At 39.3% G+C, this 18,416-nt stretch overlaps 1 protein-coding gene across 15 annotated transcripts in view; it reads right to left on the reverse strand.

Annotated features, from left to right (window-relative positions):
* Positions 1–18,416, reverse strand: part of ATG5 (autophagy related 5) — a 234,153-nt gene that overhangs the window by 105,656 nt on the left and 110,081 nt on the right. For 3 of the 15 annotated variants that reach the window (XR_014833514.1, XM_021090498.2, XM_085005005.1), the window contains exon 7: positions 11,191–13,649. The exons of 8 other annotated variants lie outside the window; for them this stretch is intronic. Coding sequence is in view for 5 of the 7 variants with exons in the window: in XM_021090498.2 (XP_020946157.1) it covers positions 13,513–13,649 (137 nt within the window). In the remaining 2 variants the exon portion in view is untranslated. Of the gene's footprint in view, positions 1–11,190; positions 13,847–18,416 lie in introns of those variants that run through there. 4 more of the 15 variants (XR_014833549.1, XM_085005201.1, XM_021090491.2 and 1 more) reach the window with 2 other exon arrangements.

The following is an 18,416-nucleotide window of genomic DNA, read 5'->3' on the forward strand; positions in this document are numbered from 1 at the left end:
CAGTTTGGGATGGCCTTCATGTTTACCCACAGGCACAGAAGCGCCGGCAAGTTTTTTTTTTTTTTTTGTCTTTTCACGTCTATACTCACAGCATATTGAAGTTCCCAGGCTAGGGGTTGAAATGGAGCTGCAGCTGCTGGCATGCCACAGCCATGGCGACACCGGATCTGAGCCAATTTGTGACCTATGCCACAGCTTGCAGCAACATCAGATCCTTAACCCACTGAGCAAGGCCAGGGATTGTGAACCTATTTATCACGAACACTACGTCAGGTTCTTAACCCATTGATGATATTAATGGGTAGTACTGCTGATACCCAGGAATGAATGCAATCTCCTCTCTATTCTAGGGGCCTGTTATACCCAGCAGGGTCTTCTAACACTGTAAGAATGCATAGAATTAGCAGGGGCTTCAGCCTTTTGATACAGCCTCTACAATATAAGGAAACAATTTAGAGGGATGTTGAATTTCCTTGTAGGCATTTACTGACATTCTTCCTTAATGGTCCTAAATGCTCAATGTATTCACTTATGCAAAACTTTGCTTATGAAGAAAAATTCAAATTTGGAGAAAATTATGGAAAAATCATACTGAGTTATGCAGCTATTAAGAATAGAGCAGACTGGGAGTTCCATTCATGGCTCAGCAGTTAACAAACCCAACTAGGATCCAGGAGGATGTGGATTTGATCCCTGGTCTTGCTCAGCGGGTTGGGGACCTGGCATTACTGTAAGCTGTGGTGTAGGTTGCAGCCGGGGCTTGGATCCCGAGTTGCTGTGGCTGTGGCATAGGCCAGCGGCTGTAGCTCCCATTCGACCCCTAGCCTAGGAACTTCCATATGCCGTGGGTGCAGCCCTAGGAAGCAAAAAATAAATAAAAATAAATAAATAAATAAATCAGGCAGACTATATATATTAACATGAAATAGTCTCCAAAACATAAGTAAAGCTGCTGTCTGAAATAGACGCAAGACACTGATCAACAGAGGGGGTTCTATGGAGTTGGCACAGGGGGGAGAGAGAAATTTCCACTGTACACTCTTGGAAACTTTTGAATTTTGCATATGTACAAAGTATTTCTATTTTTTTTTTTTTCTTTTTGACCACACCTGCAGCATATGGAAGTTCCCAGGCCAGGGATCAAATCCAAGCCACAGCTGTGGCCTATGCCACAACTGCAGCAATGCTGGATCCTTAACCAAAGATGCCAGGCCAAGGATCAAACCCACACTGCCACAGAGACAACGCCAGATCTTAACCTGCTGCACCACAGGAGGAACTCCTAAAGTATTTCAAATGAATAAAAACTTTTTTTGGGGGGCCACACCTGTGGCATATCATATGAAAGTTCCCAGGCTAGGGGCTGAATCAGAGCTGCAGTTGCTGGCCTACCCCACAGCTACGGCAACGTGGGATCCTTAACCCACTGAGTGAGACCAGGGATTGAACACACATCCTCACTGATACTAGTTGGGTTAATAACCTGTTGAGCCACAACAGGAACCCACCAAAAAACCTTTTAAAAATGATCATAGAAGAAAATTTTGAGTTTTGCCTGCAGGTTACTATAATCTTTTTCTGATCATTATCTTTGAGCCTCTGCTTTCTGCAGGATCTGTCACATGGCAGGTGATGAACAGGTAGTCTGTAATTTCAAATAATTATATTAACATCATCTCAAATTTTTACATGAAGTGATAGAAGCATGATGATGGGATTAAAAAGGAAGACATTCATCATAGTTTATAGGTTCAAAACTAGGAATTAATTAAAAAGTTAAGTCCTATAGTTATTTTTGACAATAGCACATTTGTGCTTATTGTAGTTTTCTATTAAAAAGCATTACTTTGTTAAATGTAAACATTTAAAATGTATCTCTAGAGTATTAATGATAAATCATACTAATATCCTAAAAACATTTGCAGGAAAGATTTAAGAATCCCTTTGAATCAACAAACAATAGATCCCTCAAAAAAATAACTGCTCAACAATTCACTATAGTAAATATTTTATGAAGATCACATTCTGTTTTTAAGCAATTTTCTGTTTTCTCACATTCCAAAGCAACATGATTTCAAATTCAGAAGGTAACCCTTTTCTTAGTACTGAGGAAATGAATGTTTGAGGTACACATAAGCATTTTGAGTTATTTAAAACTAGAACACATTTGTGAGAAGATGTATTTCAATCTTATTTCAGCTAGCCAGAAGAAAGGATGCTGAATATTTCTTGCATAAATTTCATTATAAGGTTAAGCCAATGTAAATCATTTACATTCAGGAGTTCCCATCGTGGCTCAGCAGTAATGAACCCAGCTAGTATCCATGAGGATGAGGCTTCAATCCCTGGCCTCACTCAGTGGGTTAAGGATCTGGCATTGCCGCGAGCTGTGGTGTGGGTCACGCACAGCTCAGATTTGGCATTGCTGTGGCTATGGCTGTGGCGTAGGCCAGCAGCTGCAGCTCCGATTTGAACCCTAGCCTGGAACTCCCATACGATATACCACAGGTGCAGCCCTAAAAAAAAAAAAGACAAAAAATTTTACATTCAGCTGCCATTACAAACCACAACCACCCTCAGGGAAGCAAGGACGGAGTGTCTAAGAAAGGAACAACAGCATCCCGTGGGTGTTTGCTGGAAATGAAGACTTGCAGGCCCTGACCCACCTACTCTTCAAAATCTGCATTTAAACAGGGAGTGATTCCCATGCTTGTTAAAGTTTGAGAAGCTGTTGGGTTAAGAAATCTTAATGATGTTCATATTAAGGTTATACCCTTTCATGAACACTGGATATAATCTTTAGTAATAAGGACAATGTGACTTTTTTTTGAGACCAGAGTCGCACTTATCAGAAATAACTATAATTAATAATCACTGTTCCCATCCTCCTCCTCTTACTTGTGAAAGTCCATCCCCTCCACTAGTTCCTAGACCATCCATCACCCCCTCCTGCAGGAGGACCACCCTCTCCTTCACCCTTTCACCAGTGAACACACTGAGGCCTTCCTTATGCAGAAAACACACACACATTCTTTCTATCAAGCCAACAGCTCGGCTATAACCTTTTTTCCCCCTTCACTAAATTTCTCAAGAGTAGTCTGCATGCAGCCTGCCAACTATCAGATCCGAATCAGTTCTCTCGAACATCCCAAGTATTAACTTGCCAAATCTGAAGGCCTGGTCCCTGTTACTTCCCTGGATCCCTCTGCAGTTTATGAATCTTTCTCTAGCACCACTGTTTCTGGCATCTGCTCTTCTTCCTCTTTGTGCCACCCAAGCACGGGCCTTCCCCTCCACTTAACCCAAGGTCTTCTCTTTTTCTACTCTATACCTTTGCTGTGTTATTCCCTCCAAACCCTCCTGCTTCAAAGATTTCCTCTGTGAAAAAAACTTTCCAGACAGCGTCATCAGCCCTGGCCTCTCTCTAGAACCCCAATAGCCTTAAATTGTTTTCATTCAATATTTGAGGGCCTATGACATGCTATTGCACTGTGCTAGGCATTAGTAAACAAAGACCTACCCCTGCTCTCATGGACCTTATGGCCTATCAGGTACCACAGATCTGGAGCAATTAATTAATACAAGTGAGATAAATACTGAAGAAAAGCAAAGAGTGAGCTAGGGGAAGGAATAACCAAAACTAGTTGGGAAGTAGGATTTCCAGATAAAATTCAAGATGTCCAGTTAAAGTTGAATTTCAGGAGTTCCTGCTGTGGTGCATAGCTTAAGAATCCAACTGCAGCGCCCAGGTCGCTTGGGAAGTGTGGGTTTGATTCTTGGCCTGGCATAGTGGTTAAAGGATCCGGTGCTGCCACAGCTGCAGCATGAGTCACACCTGTGGCTTGAATTCAGCCTCTGGCCTCAGAACTTCCATATGCTGCAGATGCGACCATTAAAAAGAAAAAGTTGAATTTCGGATAAAAGGTGAAATTTTAAAAAGTATAAGTATGCCACAAATATTGCATGGGATATACTTATACTAAAAAAAAAAAAATCTTGTTTGAAATAATCTGAAATTCAACTTTAACTGGGGACCTTGTATTTTAATTTGCTACCTCTGGCAACCCTACCAGGGAGGGATTGGGCAGCTGGAGAGGAAAGTCCTGAGGAGCTGAGAGAAAGGAAGAGTAGGAACTAGCAAGCAAAAGGGGATGGCAGCAGAGGACATTCCAGGGAGAAGGAACCATCGAGGTAAGAGTTTGTAATAGGAGGGAGCTTCATGCTTTTGAGAATCTGAGAGGGGTTAATATGGTTGAGATCACTGAGAAGAGGAAGAGTTTAGGGGAATAAATCTAGTGAGGGTAAAGCCAGATCTTAGAAAGCCTGTACGTGGTAAGAATTTTGGAGTACCATAAAGACAACCGGAAGCCATTTAAAGATTTCAAGCAAAGGAGAAAATGAACCTAAAATGGTTCCATACCAAGGTCAGCCTTGGAGGGAAGGGTGTTCCTCACACCCCCAATAAGCAGTTTCCTGGATACCAGTGAGTGTCCTACAATTCCATCCTGACATTCTCCACCTGGCGATGGCATCGGTCTCCACAGAGTAAGGGTTTAGTCCCTCACAACTGCCTCCTTCTCCCCTGCCACACTTCGGATGCCCACTGCAAGCCCAGATCACTGCCTGTGTTTCTGACCTGCCAGCTGTAGATCAGGGGTTCCCATGAATCCCTCTTCTTTTCATTCACTTTGCTACAACAGCTCACAAAACTCATAGGAATATTTTCTTTTCTAGAGTACCAGTTTATCATAAAAGGAGAAGCCAGATAAAAGGGGTGCGCAGGGTAAGGTATGTGAGAAAGGATGCCACTCTTCCTAACTGTCCATCAATTTACCCACCAGGAGGCTCTTGGAACCCTGTCTTTTGGGGGTTTTATGGAGGCTTCATTACCTGGGCATGACTGATTAAGCCACTGGTCATGGTGAATGATTCAACCTCCAGCCTCTCCCCCCATTCCCTGGAGGTCAGGGGGGCAGGACTGAAAGTTTGGAATCTCTAATCACATGGTTGGTTCTCCGGGCAACTAGCCCCCATCATTAGGTGTGGTGCAAAAGTCATCAATAACTTAGAAGATATTTGATTGCTCTTAGCACTAGGGTATGCCCAGTTTTAGAAGCTCTGGGCCAGAAAAAGGACAAAGACCAAACATATATTTCTTATTATAAATCACAGTATCACAGGACCTAAGCTGAAGCTTTCAGTGATCTTTCTGGCTGCCAGATGGAGCAAGGAACCAAAGGGGCAGACATGGATGGAATTCCATTGCTGCAAGATGCTACCAGAATCATCATCTCTAAAGGTTGCTCTGAACATATGACCTAACTACTAAAAATATTCAGTGGCTCTTATTGCACAGCAAATAAAATTTCATCTCCTTAGCCTGGTACTCAGGCTTTTTATAATCTTGTCAGAACAGAATATATCTTTCCTGTCTTATTTTTCCTCTCTGGTAAGTGACTTAGGTTCCAGTCCAACCGGACAACCTTTTCTCTGAGTTTTTACTCATACAGTTCTATCTGGCTGTCACCTGCTTTCCTTCCCTCTCTTCCCAACTTCTTGGAAGAATTTCCCCCTCTTGAAGCTCCAGCCTAAAGCTTTCTGCAATGGAGCTTTTCCTAACCTACACATAGAAGTTATAAGTTATAGAAACTGCAATGTGTCAGGCACTGTTGGAGGTTTGAGGCTGAAGAGAGGAAGGTCTCTGCCTTTACATTCTGTTGCGCAACCAAAAGTAAGCAAGGCAACTGCAGGAAGTGGGCGAGAATGTGTACTTGGCCGGTTCTGCCTAGGCTTAAATCCCGGCTCTATCACCCACCTCACAATACCAGTAGAGTTACTTAATTGTCCCATGCTTCAGTTTCTCCATGGGGATAATATTAGTAACTATATCATAGAGCTCTGAAATCAAATGAGTTAATACTTGAAAAGCACTTAGAAGAGTGCCTAGGACATTGTAGTAAACACTCAATAAATGTTGGCTATAGAGCCAAGTATAGTGCAGAGTCCCTGGAGGGAGAATGAATGATCTAGTAGTGTTCAAGGTCAAGGTGGGGAAGCAGGCCAGTGTGGACACAATAAGGTGGATGAGGCAGAGTGATGAGGTCAGAAGCAGGTACCATATCAAGCAGAACTTGGTAAGAATTTTAGATCAGAGTTCCCATCGTGGCGCAGTGGTTAACGAATCTGACTAGGAACCATGAGGTTGTGGGTTCGATCCCTGCCCTTGCTCAGTGGGTTAATGATCTGGCGTTGCCATGAGCTGTGGTGTAGGTCGCAGACACGGCTTGGATCCTGAGTTGCTGTTTCTCTGGCATAGGCTGGCAGCTACAGCTCTGATTAGACCCCTAGCCTGGGAACCTCCATATGCCACGGGAGCGGCCCAAGAAAAGGCAAAAAGACCAAAAAAAAAAAAAAAAAAGAATTTTATATCTATTTTGAGTGGCATGGGAAGACATGGGAAGACACTAGAATGTTTCAAACAAATAACTGCCTTGATGTCATGTTTTAAGAAGGAGAGCCCAGATGAGAGGCTACTGTTAAGAAGTTCAGGTGAGATGATGGATGCTTAGACTTTGGTGGTAGCAGTGGAAGTGTTAAAAATATATTCAGGATATATTTTAAGGTTAGATTCATTAGGATTTGCTGATGGATTAGATGTGGATGTGAAGGAAGAATTAAGGATGAGTAGGTTAGGAATAAAAGATACTAGGCTTTGGGGCTGGGTAGCATTTATTAAGACGGAAAAAGTGAGAGAGGTGCAGGTGGGAGCAGAAAATCAAGAGTTCTTTGACTAAATAAAATTCTAACTATTAGACATCTAAGATAGATGTCAAGTAGGTGGTTGGGTATGAGTCTGGGACCGATAGAAGTTAATATTGGAGAAAACGTACAGTGTTAAAAGACAGAGGATGAGCTCACATCTTGAGTGTAACTAGAGAAGCCGACCAAAGCCTGAGCCCTGAGGCACTGCAAGAAGAGGAGTCAAGAAGAAAAGAAAGAATCATCAAAGAAAACCGAGAAAGGGGCTGGGGTAGGAGGAAAACCAAGAGGGTGTGGTGTCCAGTGAAGAAAGTGTTTCAAGAATGAAGGTGTGATCAACTGTCAAATGCTTCTGAGAGGTCAAGCAAGATACCATCTAGTTAGCTCAAAGTAAATCATTTTCTCGGCTCCATTTTCTCATAGTAGTTTATCGTACCCTTCTTGTTGCAATATCCAACAATTAAGTTGTAGTTACTTTTGTCCTCACTCCAATTACAGAGGTTCCTCATGGCCAGAGACCATATTATATATTCTTCCTCTCTAAACATCCGCTCCTCTCTCTACTTACTCAACAAATGTTTGAATAGATAAATCATGTAGACTTCTATAAAATCTAGGAGAATATGCCAAACACGGAATTAGCAAATTGGGTTGCTTTTACTAAGGTGTCCTAAGCGCTGCTCCAAGACTAATGCATGGTCCTTGTTCTGCCTAGAATGAAAGATGTCCATCACGTATTTGAGTTTGAGTTGAACTCTAGCTAATCACAACTTATCAGGAATTTCTTTTTTTTTTTTTACTTGAATGTTTCATGCATGGTATAACTCAAAAGTAACTTAGCTTTTTACCTGATTTGCTTAGATATATTCCTCCCCAAGCCCTGCCCCAACCTGGTTCTCCCTTATTTAGAGCTGGCTTCAGTTGCTGTCTTCACACATCATCAGAATCGCCAGGAACATTCTCTGTCACACTTGAATATTAGTATCAGAGATTCCAGGATAAGTTGACATTTCATATTACATGATAATTAACTTCAAAACTATGACAAAACGATCTACAGAAATATGGGCACTAGGAATGACAATATTCTTTTTTTTTGGTCTTTTTGCCTTTTCGAGGACCGCTTCCCACGGCATATGGAGGTTCCCAGGCTAGGGGCCGAATCGGAGCTGTAGTCACCAGCCTACCCACAGCCACAGCAACGCGGGATCCGAGCCACGTCTGCAACCCACACCACAGCTCACGGCAATGCCGGATCCTTAACCCACTGAGCAAGGCCAGGGATCGAACCCGCAACCTCATGGTTCCTAGTCGGATTCGTTAACCACTGCGCCACAATGGGAACTCCAGAAATGACAATATTCTTAAGGAAGGCATGGTGGAGATGGCCCACCCAGAAAAAGAATAGTAGTCAGGGCATGCAATTTCTCCTAGGCTTGCACACAATGAAACAGATACAGGTAATAGGTTACTGAGTTACTGCTTTTTGTTTGTTTTTGTTTTTGGCTTTTTAGGGCCACTCCTGAAGTATATGGAGGTTCCCGTTCCCGGGATAGGGGTCGAATCGGAGCTGCAGCTGCTGGCCTTTGCCACAGCAAAGCGGGATCTGAGCCGCATCTGCAACCTACACCATAGCTCACGGCAATGCCAGATCCTCAACCCATTGAGCATAGGCCAGGGATCGAACCTGCGTCCTCATGGATGCTAGTCAGATTTGTTAACCACTGAGCCACAACAGGAACACCCCACTGTCTCTGTTAAAGAAAAGCTAAGACCCAACAGTTCTGAGTAACAAGACTATCAACACCCAAGTTACAGACTTAAGCTTTCAGCAACATGACTTGCTATTTGGAAAATGTGCACTAGGCAACACAAGAGAAGGTCGCCCCATTCCAAACAAGTACAGTATCCCCCTAGAGGTCAGAAATGCCTGCCACGTAGGCCAATGCCAGAAAAAAACTACCCATCTGTGAAGCCAGCCTCTCTGCTTGGCCTCTCCATTTGGGGCTCTAGTGATCATTTTCCTAGAATGCCATGTTATAACTCCATGGCTCTTTGAGCTACATTTATAGTGGCTCCCTGAGAGCAATTATTCATCCAATTCCTGCTTACTCTCATATCCAAGGATTAACCATTTGCCTTAGTTTTTATATCCGGATGAAAATTTTGTAAAGAGATCTTGTGGTTCCCAGCCCTTTTACTAATCTTACTCTGAATATGCTGTCAAATTACAGCACTGCTGAGCTGCCGGACCACCTACCAGTATTAGCATGACAAATTCTAATATACTGCATTTCTTGCACATAGGCTGGCATGTATTAGATAATCACCATACACTTGGTGAATGAGTTTCAAGAATAACACTAACAAAAATGGGACATAGCTAGAGGGTGGAATGATCAGGCTCAAGATGCTTTGTTGGAGTGAGAAGTGTAATGGCTACTTTCAAACAGTTGGAGCTGTCAGAGAAGGAGGGGCATAACTTATACTCTAAACTCTAGGTCATTAGAATCTAATACATAATGTAGCCTGTCCCAAACTATAGTTCAATATGACATAGGACTTGAGGGGAAAACCCTATAATCAAGAAAGTTTGGGAACTGCTGGATCGAATAGGTTCCTTAACCTTAGAACGTCTCAAAGCCTTTAATACATTAATGTACTTTGGACTCTAAGAGGGAGATCTCCTACACAGCCCAGGCTTTCCCAACCTTTTATTCAGCAAGTATGTAGTACAGTTCACTATGTTCCAGGCACAGGGCTTGTTCCCAAGAATACAATCCTGAGCCAAACAGACCTGCTCTCTGCTATTATGGAGTGTTTCCAGTGTGGGAAACAAATACCATACAAGTATTTTTAAAAACCACAGTACATGCTGTGAAGGAAAAGTGAATCGGTGTTTTCTAAGTAATATGTGAAGCAGATACCTCTTCCCCTCAACATAAAAGACTGAAAGCCAAATACTTCTCTTAAAGCTTTTCATGAACATAGTTCTAAAAGTCTTCTCCAGTGTGAATAACCTTGCTCACAGATCTGACACATTTCCTTTGCTAAAAATGTATTACATTTTCAGAAGCAAAGTCTAGAGGCAAAAGCAAGACACAAACTACTCATTTATGAAAAGGCCAGAATTAATAAATGCCTCCAGATGCTTGATGAGAATAGCTCCAACTTGGGGGCTGCTTAAATTAGAGTGATGTTGAAACGGATCTGTGCTGTGGTCTATGCTACAACTCAAATGAATGTGGACTGACGCAAGGATCTGATCCACAGTGGTTCCTACTGAAAGTAGCCGATTTGAGTAAGCAAGACTTCAGCAGTACTGCAAACCTGAGCCGAATGCACTTTGTCTACTGATTTCTAAACACAAGCACCTTCCTATTTTTACAGTTGATATTTTTAACTGGAAAATAGAACACTGATTTTAAGGTGTCATTAAATAATCCTGTTAGTTTTTTTTCCTTTTTTTTTTTTTTTTTACATTGCTGCAAAGCACCAACTAATGTGTAAGACATTCCACTAAGAACCATGGAAAGCAAAGAGGAAAAAGCCTGGCTGTGCTTTATTCTTGTGGTGTGGGGGTAGGGAAGCTATAGAGGGAAAGCTAAATTAATCACTTTCAGAAGAATCAACTGCTATGTCAAAACATCCTGACATTTCCAAATCTTCAGATTTGTCTTTAAGTCACTGGTGATCATTCCAACACATTGTCAGGTAACAGAAGTCATGAAGTATTGTAATACTTAAGAAACCCCCAAAGAATCTAAAAATTGAGTCCTTTTTCACTCTATGCTTCCTAAATCATGACTACTAGATTCCACAGTAGTGTTACATTTGCTGGTAAGTATGAAGAATCAAATCTGTAATTCGCGTTTGAGAGAATTTAAAGGATTCTTTTGTCAACATGATAAAGGAATGTTTATTATTACAAAGTATCATTTAATCTCAAATTACTGGAAAAGAGGTATGACTCTCTTCTCTCCAATTACCCTGTGGGTAACTTTTAATACTTCCAGACCAAGAGATGATTATATTTAGAAAACACTTAAGTGGATGAAGTCAGGTAAGTATTTTGACTGATTCCATCCTAGTGATTGACTATGGATGGAACTGTCATACTTGATTTTTTCCTACCATACCCCAAAATCCTATTTCAACTGTGCTGGCACATCTAAAATGAATCTCAACTTACCTCAGACATAAATATCAGCAGTATGATAAATAATACGTGAGACTGTCATTCTTTCACATGACCCACATAAACCAAATTTCTGAAAATTGGAATATGTTCTAAACATCACCATGCTATAAAGATTGGTAGGTCAATCTGAACTATGAACAGGCATTCTGGGTTTCCAGATACATAAGGTCCTTATCAATACACTCTACCCATGGTCAGAACTTAGGTCATTCGAATGAAAACCAACATTATGAAGGACAAACAATGATTTACTTTATTTAGGCTGAATTTATTTCTTCCTAGTCAAACAACGTCAATAACTTCAGAACATATTTTTTTAGGAGGGTCGCTACTGAGGATGAGTTAAACAGGCATATTGAAATTTGTGGCCCTCTCTAGGTTTCTTTCATATAGTCTCCTTTATTCCTCCTATCATTTATTTCTTTGAGAAACTTTTATAAATGACATGTATTAGAAAAAGGAAACTGTAATGATTTCTCCAACAGGTAACTTTATATAAATTTCATTTCTAATGTCCAGAAATAAAGACAGACACAAAATTAATTTAATTTTTTAATAAACCATAAAATTTAAATATTCAAATAAAAAGAAACAAAAATAGATATTTAAGCCAGCATTTAATTTCTGTTTTTATTCTTTCTCTGGGTATTGGAGGGTTGACTTACCTGGGACTAGAGTAGAGTAATACAGTTATGATGCTGGTGTAATAATGAACAAGTAAAAATGGGCAATGCCTTGGTAAAATCTACTTTCAAATCTGGAAGTGTAGATCAGTAGCTCCCTTGAGTTCACTTTAGACACCTTATATTGGCCTTGTCTGTGGAAAACAACTATGGCTTACTGCTCTTACCATGCTTATCTTTGTCACAGCTTAGTACTCCTGGCATTTTGATCCTTTTTGCTCACTGAAGCTCACTTCAGTCTGTCAAAACATCAAGGGGGAAAATCCCCAAACTGAATAGATGAATAAACACTTTTAATGTGAACAATCATATTCAGAACAACCTCTTTTGAAAAAATACAAGTCAGTGGGTTTTTTTTTAATCCTTGAGTAACTCAAATATTACTTTTTTCTCTGATCACATTGGTACCCTATGTTTTTCTTTTTGATTGAGACTTATACTTTCCATTCCAGAATATTTGATCTTTGACTACCTTTATCTCATTCTGTGAATAAGTCTGCTACTAATTAATGAAAATCGCAAAAGGAAAAAGGAAGCAGTAAGCACTAGTGGGATCTCACTTTAACATTCATACAATTTTTTTATGAGGAAAACATTCATTTTTATTTTGGAATCTAAAACCACTATTGTATGATACTGTCTTTCAGCATATTCAAATGGGACGACATTCAGTAGGGATATAGACAGCAAGCTAGCTCACAAGAGACAAAGTGTAATGCACAAGCATGTTCAGCTGGTAGAATCCCAGCAATGTGGTAATAAAGTGCAGCAAAAATTTCCTCATTTGAATAAGAACTCCAGTAACCACTGAATATTTTTGGTAAAGTTAAGGAAAAGCTACTGCAGTCTGGAGATGGGTCATCTTTAGATGTCAAAGACTGGCTACCAGGGACCACGGTGAAATATTAGACCTGAGGCCAATGGAAAACACTAGCTTGAAAAGGAATGGGCTTTTCCAAAAATGCAAAATTATACAGATGCTTAAGAGACTATGATCTGACAGATTTACAGTGATAAAACAGTAAAGTGAAATGGTAACATTATTTTTACTTTTAGTTTAAAGGAAACATTTAAAAATCGGCAGCAAGAAATTCTATGGCAGCTCCTGAGACAAGTTATCCTATGCCCTACATCCATTCCACGCCAACGATGACCAGTCTGAAGGGTAACACAGAGTAAAAACAGTGAACTACTGTATGTGAGTCAGAAAGTACCGGAAAAGTGACAAAAGTGTATGTTATTAAATGACAAACGTATTTAGAGGCTTTATTTAAAAATCTCTCACTGTTCATTATCAAAGTTACAAGATTGCATACCAATAGACAGACTGTAAACATAGGAAATTTTCATTAAGGAAAGATGGGTTTACTGTAATTTGATCTTTTACAAAAAATTACTGAAGTTATTGATAACAGAATTTCTCTTTTACTTTCTTAAGTCTAATTCTCTTGAAAATTAAACCAATGTTTCCACTCCCTTGAGCTAAAGTTCAACCATGGTCACCTCAGGAAATACCCCTGTTTATTTGTTAATCAGAAATACAAATCGAGTGGCACATATTTCCATTTTCTTCTTAGGCCAAAGGTTTGGGCTTCATTATATTTTACAAGAAAACAGAAGACTTGCAGTAGTCCTGTAAAGTCTTTCATGTCGCAGCTGAAGTTGAATGACGGCAGTGGAGGAAAGCAGTGGTAATGCAGAGTAAGACCAGCCCAAGTACCCTTATCTGACATGGAATCTCTTTCCTGTTAGGCTTGCAGCAGTGTTTCCGGTCAGGGTGCCTCCACCAAACCTGACTGAAGCAGAAGGGTGACATGCTCTGGTAAATCCTGTTTAAGGGTGATTCCGTTCAAGCAAATGGTTGATCCTTCAATCTGTTGGTTGCGGGATGATACTAATATGAAGAAAATTATCCGGGTAGCTCAGATGTTCACTCAGCCACTGCAAAGGTGTTTCCAACATTGGCTCAATTCCATGAATCATCACTTGATTCTTTCTTTCCCCATCTATTCCAAGAAAGAAATCCAACAATAATCGATGAGTCAAAACAGCTGAAGAAAAAAATCTGCTGCCTTTGAGAATCCTTCGTGAATTAACTGGACTTTATAGCTTTAACAGGTTAAACCTGGTCTGTTTCCTGAGCAGGAAATGTGGACATGGAGAAAGTTGAAATGTTGCAATATGTATCACCCAAAACAGAAACCTGAGGGTTACAATGAATTCTGATAAAAATTCTGTTGCTATATGTGAAAGTATTCATTCTTTCTTAATTACTGTGCTTACCTAAGATTGACGTTAATGAAACCATAGTGGAGAAAACAGCCCATTGTACCCACTGACCAAAATTTATTTTAGTTACACATTAAAAACTGTACTGTATGGCTATTAAAAATGACAAGTGTATGAAGTAGGTCAATACATATTTAAAACATACAAAATAGAAACGTGACCAGGATTCATTAAGAATAAGATAGTGCTTAGGAAGATGTTTAACAGATGGAAGCTGTGAGTTAATTTTCAGTAAAGTTGTTCAACTCTGCATCAAAATTTTAGAGACACTATTAGGATAAGAGTTAAAGTTTTAATGAGAAGGAACTAAGAGTCTGACTCAGGGATTTCTGTCTGAGAGTCATGAAACCTGAATGACTTTGTTACCACCCATTCGCTAATTAAACAGTTGCTGTAATTCTCACTTTTTTCTTACCAAATTTTATTACAAATTCAATTGTCTTTTAATTTTGGTATGATATATGGCACCTTTCAAGTAAACAGAAGCACCCTTGGTTGTTACAGAAAAACAAAGAAAGAAAAACCAAACCCTTTTTAAAAACAAATAAATAAATAAAACACAGAACCTTCAAAAAACTTTGTGTCACTCCTATAGCGTAATTCTTAGTTTGTCTCTCTTCAATATACAACATCTAAATCGCTCAGCTTCCTGGACACAGAAGACAACAAGGAAACTGGGAATTCATAGAACTATATAAGGGGGAAATACCCTGCTTTTCTTTTTCTGCTCTGTTCACAATGATTTTTGCATCCCTACTGTTCTAAAATCTAGGCATCATGGTCTGATGATGTATGGTGATAATGGCTTGGCTGGCACCTGAAACAAGAGACCCTTTTTTTAAAAATTAATTAATTTATTTATTTTTGTCTTTTTGCCATTTTCTTGGGCTACTCTCATGGCATATGGAGGTTCCCAGGCTAGGGGTCTAATCAGAGCTGTAGCCGCCAGCCTACGCTAGAGCCACAGCAACGCGGGATCCGAGCGTCTGCAACCTACACCACAGCTCATGGCAACGCTGAATCCTTAACCCACTGAGCAAGGCCAGGGATTGAACCTGCAACCTCATGGTTCCTAGTCAGATTCCTTAACCACTGAGCCACAATGGGAACTCCAAGAGACCCTTTTAAAGAAATATTTAAACTTTCTGTTGGAGGCCGCACAGTCCTGGGAGGTGACAGTCAAGAGACTGACAATGACAGGATACACAAAAACACTACAGAGAATTGCTCAAAGAATGCCCCAAATAGAGACCTAACAAATATACTATCAACTCTTAAAATAACCAAATAGAAGTCCTAAAAAAACACCCCCTGAATCACTGTGTCATAGTTTAAAACTGTTTTGAAAAAAGCTTTCACCTCATAATACTACTAACCTTAAAAAATGTTCTCATTGTTATGATTTGTCTGCCAATCTTTGCTGCAGTTGTACATACCTTTGACACAGCTGTGATCACAGTGTAAATCCAATGAGCAGTTTTCACAATGATGTGAATCATCTATAACTACAAGGTTAAGCTATACACCGAATACTACAGAAAGTGAGGTATTAGTACTTTGAGGAGATTTTAAAATGTTGATATTCCAGTGGATAAACCCTCAGCTATCTGGAATGATTCATTCTTTGTAAGTTCTAATTGCCAAGGTTTTACTGTATTAAATCTTTCTTAGAATATTTAAAAACATTTCTGGTGTAGTTCTATAGTTTTCCTTATAGTCTTATTATATATTTCTTTGAAATATTTCAGTATTCTCAGAATCTTCCTCCTACTTAGCACTGAGTCAAAAAAATGAAAGAGGAGTGGTATAAGAGTAAAAGTTCCTTCCCTGTAAAGTTCCTCCTTAAGCAGAGTCACCTCCAGATACTACAAAATAGAGTAGAATACCCAAAATACTGTGCCTGAAGCAGTGTGTAAATGTGAGAGCAAAGACAATATGGCACATCCATGCACAGTACATCTGAAAGACAAAAGACCAACCCTGTTACACAAGGGGATAGATGGAGTTCGAGAATTGCACAGCAGAAGAAGCTAGAGAACAGAAGCACTATTCAAAGGCTTGGTATAACAAACCCAATACATCGCATTATTAGAACCCTGAATAGGTAGCACTGATTCTCTGGTTTAAATTGGGGACACTTTCAATCTGTACTGTAATAATGTCACTAAACTTAGACAACTAAGGGAGTGATATACGACTGCCACGTCCTTCAACACAACAGTTTAAGATTTTAAATATGTTATTTCGTCACTGCCCACACTTGTCCAAGTATTTCACCTGTATAAATATTTATCTTTTTGGTTTCCTGACTTCCCCTGATGACAGAGCAGTCACTAGGATTCTTACAAGGGGGCAGCAGACTCCGTGGAACTTCTCTCTAATTCATCACTGTATCCCAGTGCCTAGCATGGTGCCTGACTGAATGTTTTCAGAGCCTGGGTCATTTTGATGCTGGTAAAACACACTGTCAAAATTAACGTTGTGAAAATAGTTTCTGATGGCTACCACTACTTTGTAGAAGAGCTCTACCAATAAAGACTGTTCTGGTTATCAAAACAAAAAGTCAAAATGTTTCCAAATGAGCCAAGAAGGATATATGCCAACACCAAAATCCATGCAACCATAAATAACAACAAAGTATGACCGGACGTTTTGGCAATATCAGAACTAGCAAAATGGAGCAGTAAAAAACAGCAGATGTCTCCTCCACACCAACCCAGTTAGAAAGGAAACGACTGATGATACTGCTACTCAAGTCAATCATATTTTTGGTAAATATATCTTTGTGTTTCAAAATGGGAATCTAGAATTTAATACTTGGGAATAAGAAATATGTCACTACAAAGTAAATGACTCAGGAGAAAAATGTTACTCCACATCACACCCACTCAGATTTTTAAAAACGTTAGTTAGATGCTTGAAAGTAGGCAAATGTTTGAGACAGTAATCAAGTGAACTAGTTCTACATGAAATTCTCTCATACAGGGCATTTTTGGGGGGTAACTTTTGATTTTGATCTAATTTCAAACTTAGGGAAAAGTTGCAAGATAGCACAAAGAATTCCACTTTAGGTAGATTCATCAACTGTTTACATTTTGCCCCATTTGCTTTACCATTCTGTGTGTATGTAACTATTTTTGAATCATTTGAGAGTAAATTAGAAATACCAAGACTTTTACTCGTAAATATGTCAGTGTACACTTTTTAATAAATATCTTCTTTTAGATGATCACAGCACAGTTATCAAAATAAAAAAAATTAACACAGGTATAAAACTATTATGTAATAATTTCAAATTTAACAACTATCCTAATTTTTTTTTGTCCTCTAGTCTAGGACCCAGTCCAGGAATCACACATTGCATTTAATTTTCAGGTCTCTATACTCTCCTTTAACCTGGAGAGTTTTTAGCCTTTCTTTGCATTACTTAAACTTGACAATTTTGAAGAATACATGTCATTGTTTTGTAGAATGTCCATATAGCAATTAAAAAAAACAATTCTTTAATTCATTTTGTAAATACAAGGATAGTCATTCATATATACTTTGGGTTTGTGAACTAAGGAAAAGGATGGAAACAAATGTCAGACATGCATTTTCTTTAGGTAGAGAAGGAATTAAATTCATTTTAAATTTGATGTTAAATCTAAAGTGATCTTATATCAATACAGAGAATATGAGAGTAAAATTTCATTTATTTTTAAACCCAGGCATTATGAAAGAAAAAAATATGTGTATCATATAATGTTGTATTTTCATCAACAGCCTAATAAAAATAAACTTAATTCTTAACTAACATCTACTTTAAAGTGAGTTTTTTTTTTGTTGTTGTTGTTTTGTTTTTTCCTTTTTAGGACCACATTTGCAGCAATGTGAACTTCCTAGGCTAAGGGTTAAACTGGAGTTGCAGCTCCTGGTCTATACCACAGCTACAGCCATGCCAGATCTCAGCTGCATCTGCAACCTACACCACAGCTCATGGCAATTCCAGATCCTTTAACCCACTGAGTGAGGCCAGGGATCAAACTTGCAACCTCATGGATACCAGTCGGATTCATTTCCACTGAGCCACAATGGGAACTCCCAAAGTGAACATTTTTAGACTTGTGTGACATTTTAAGAAAATATATTTAGATAGATTTTGATTGTATGATTAAAATGGTATGAGTTACATATAGAAACAAAAAGAAAAAAAAAGGAAAATTCATATTAGCCACACAAGTCATTAATGAAAATTATGAACTTAAAAAAGACATGAACTGGGACGGAGGTAGGCAACTTGAGTTCTAATTCTGGTAATGAAGGCCTCTTGGCAGACATCATATCTCTTTTGCAGTATTAACCTTATATATAAAATGAAGGTGTCTGTCTAGATCTACGGTTTGCAGATCTGGCTGATCAACAGAATCATTTGGAAGATTTTTAAAAATACACAAGCTGGGCCCCTCGAACATGAATGAATCTCTGGGGTAAAGTCTGTTTTC

Source organism: Sus scrofa, chromosome 1 (genome assembly GCF_054392235.1).
Source record: "Sus scrofa isolate SSC_HxYL_T2T_F1_AM1 chromosome 1, Sscrofa_HxYL_maternal_Yorkshire_Landrace_v2.0, whole genome shotgun sequence".
NCBI classification, from domain to species: Eukaryota; Metazoa; Chordata; class Mammalia; order Artiodactyla; family Suidae; genus Sus; species Sus scrofa.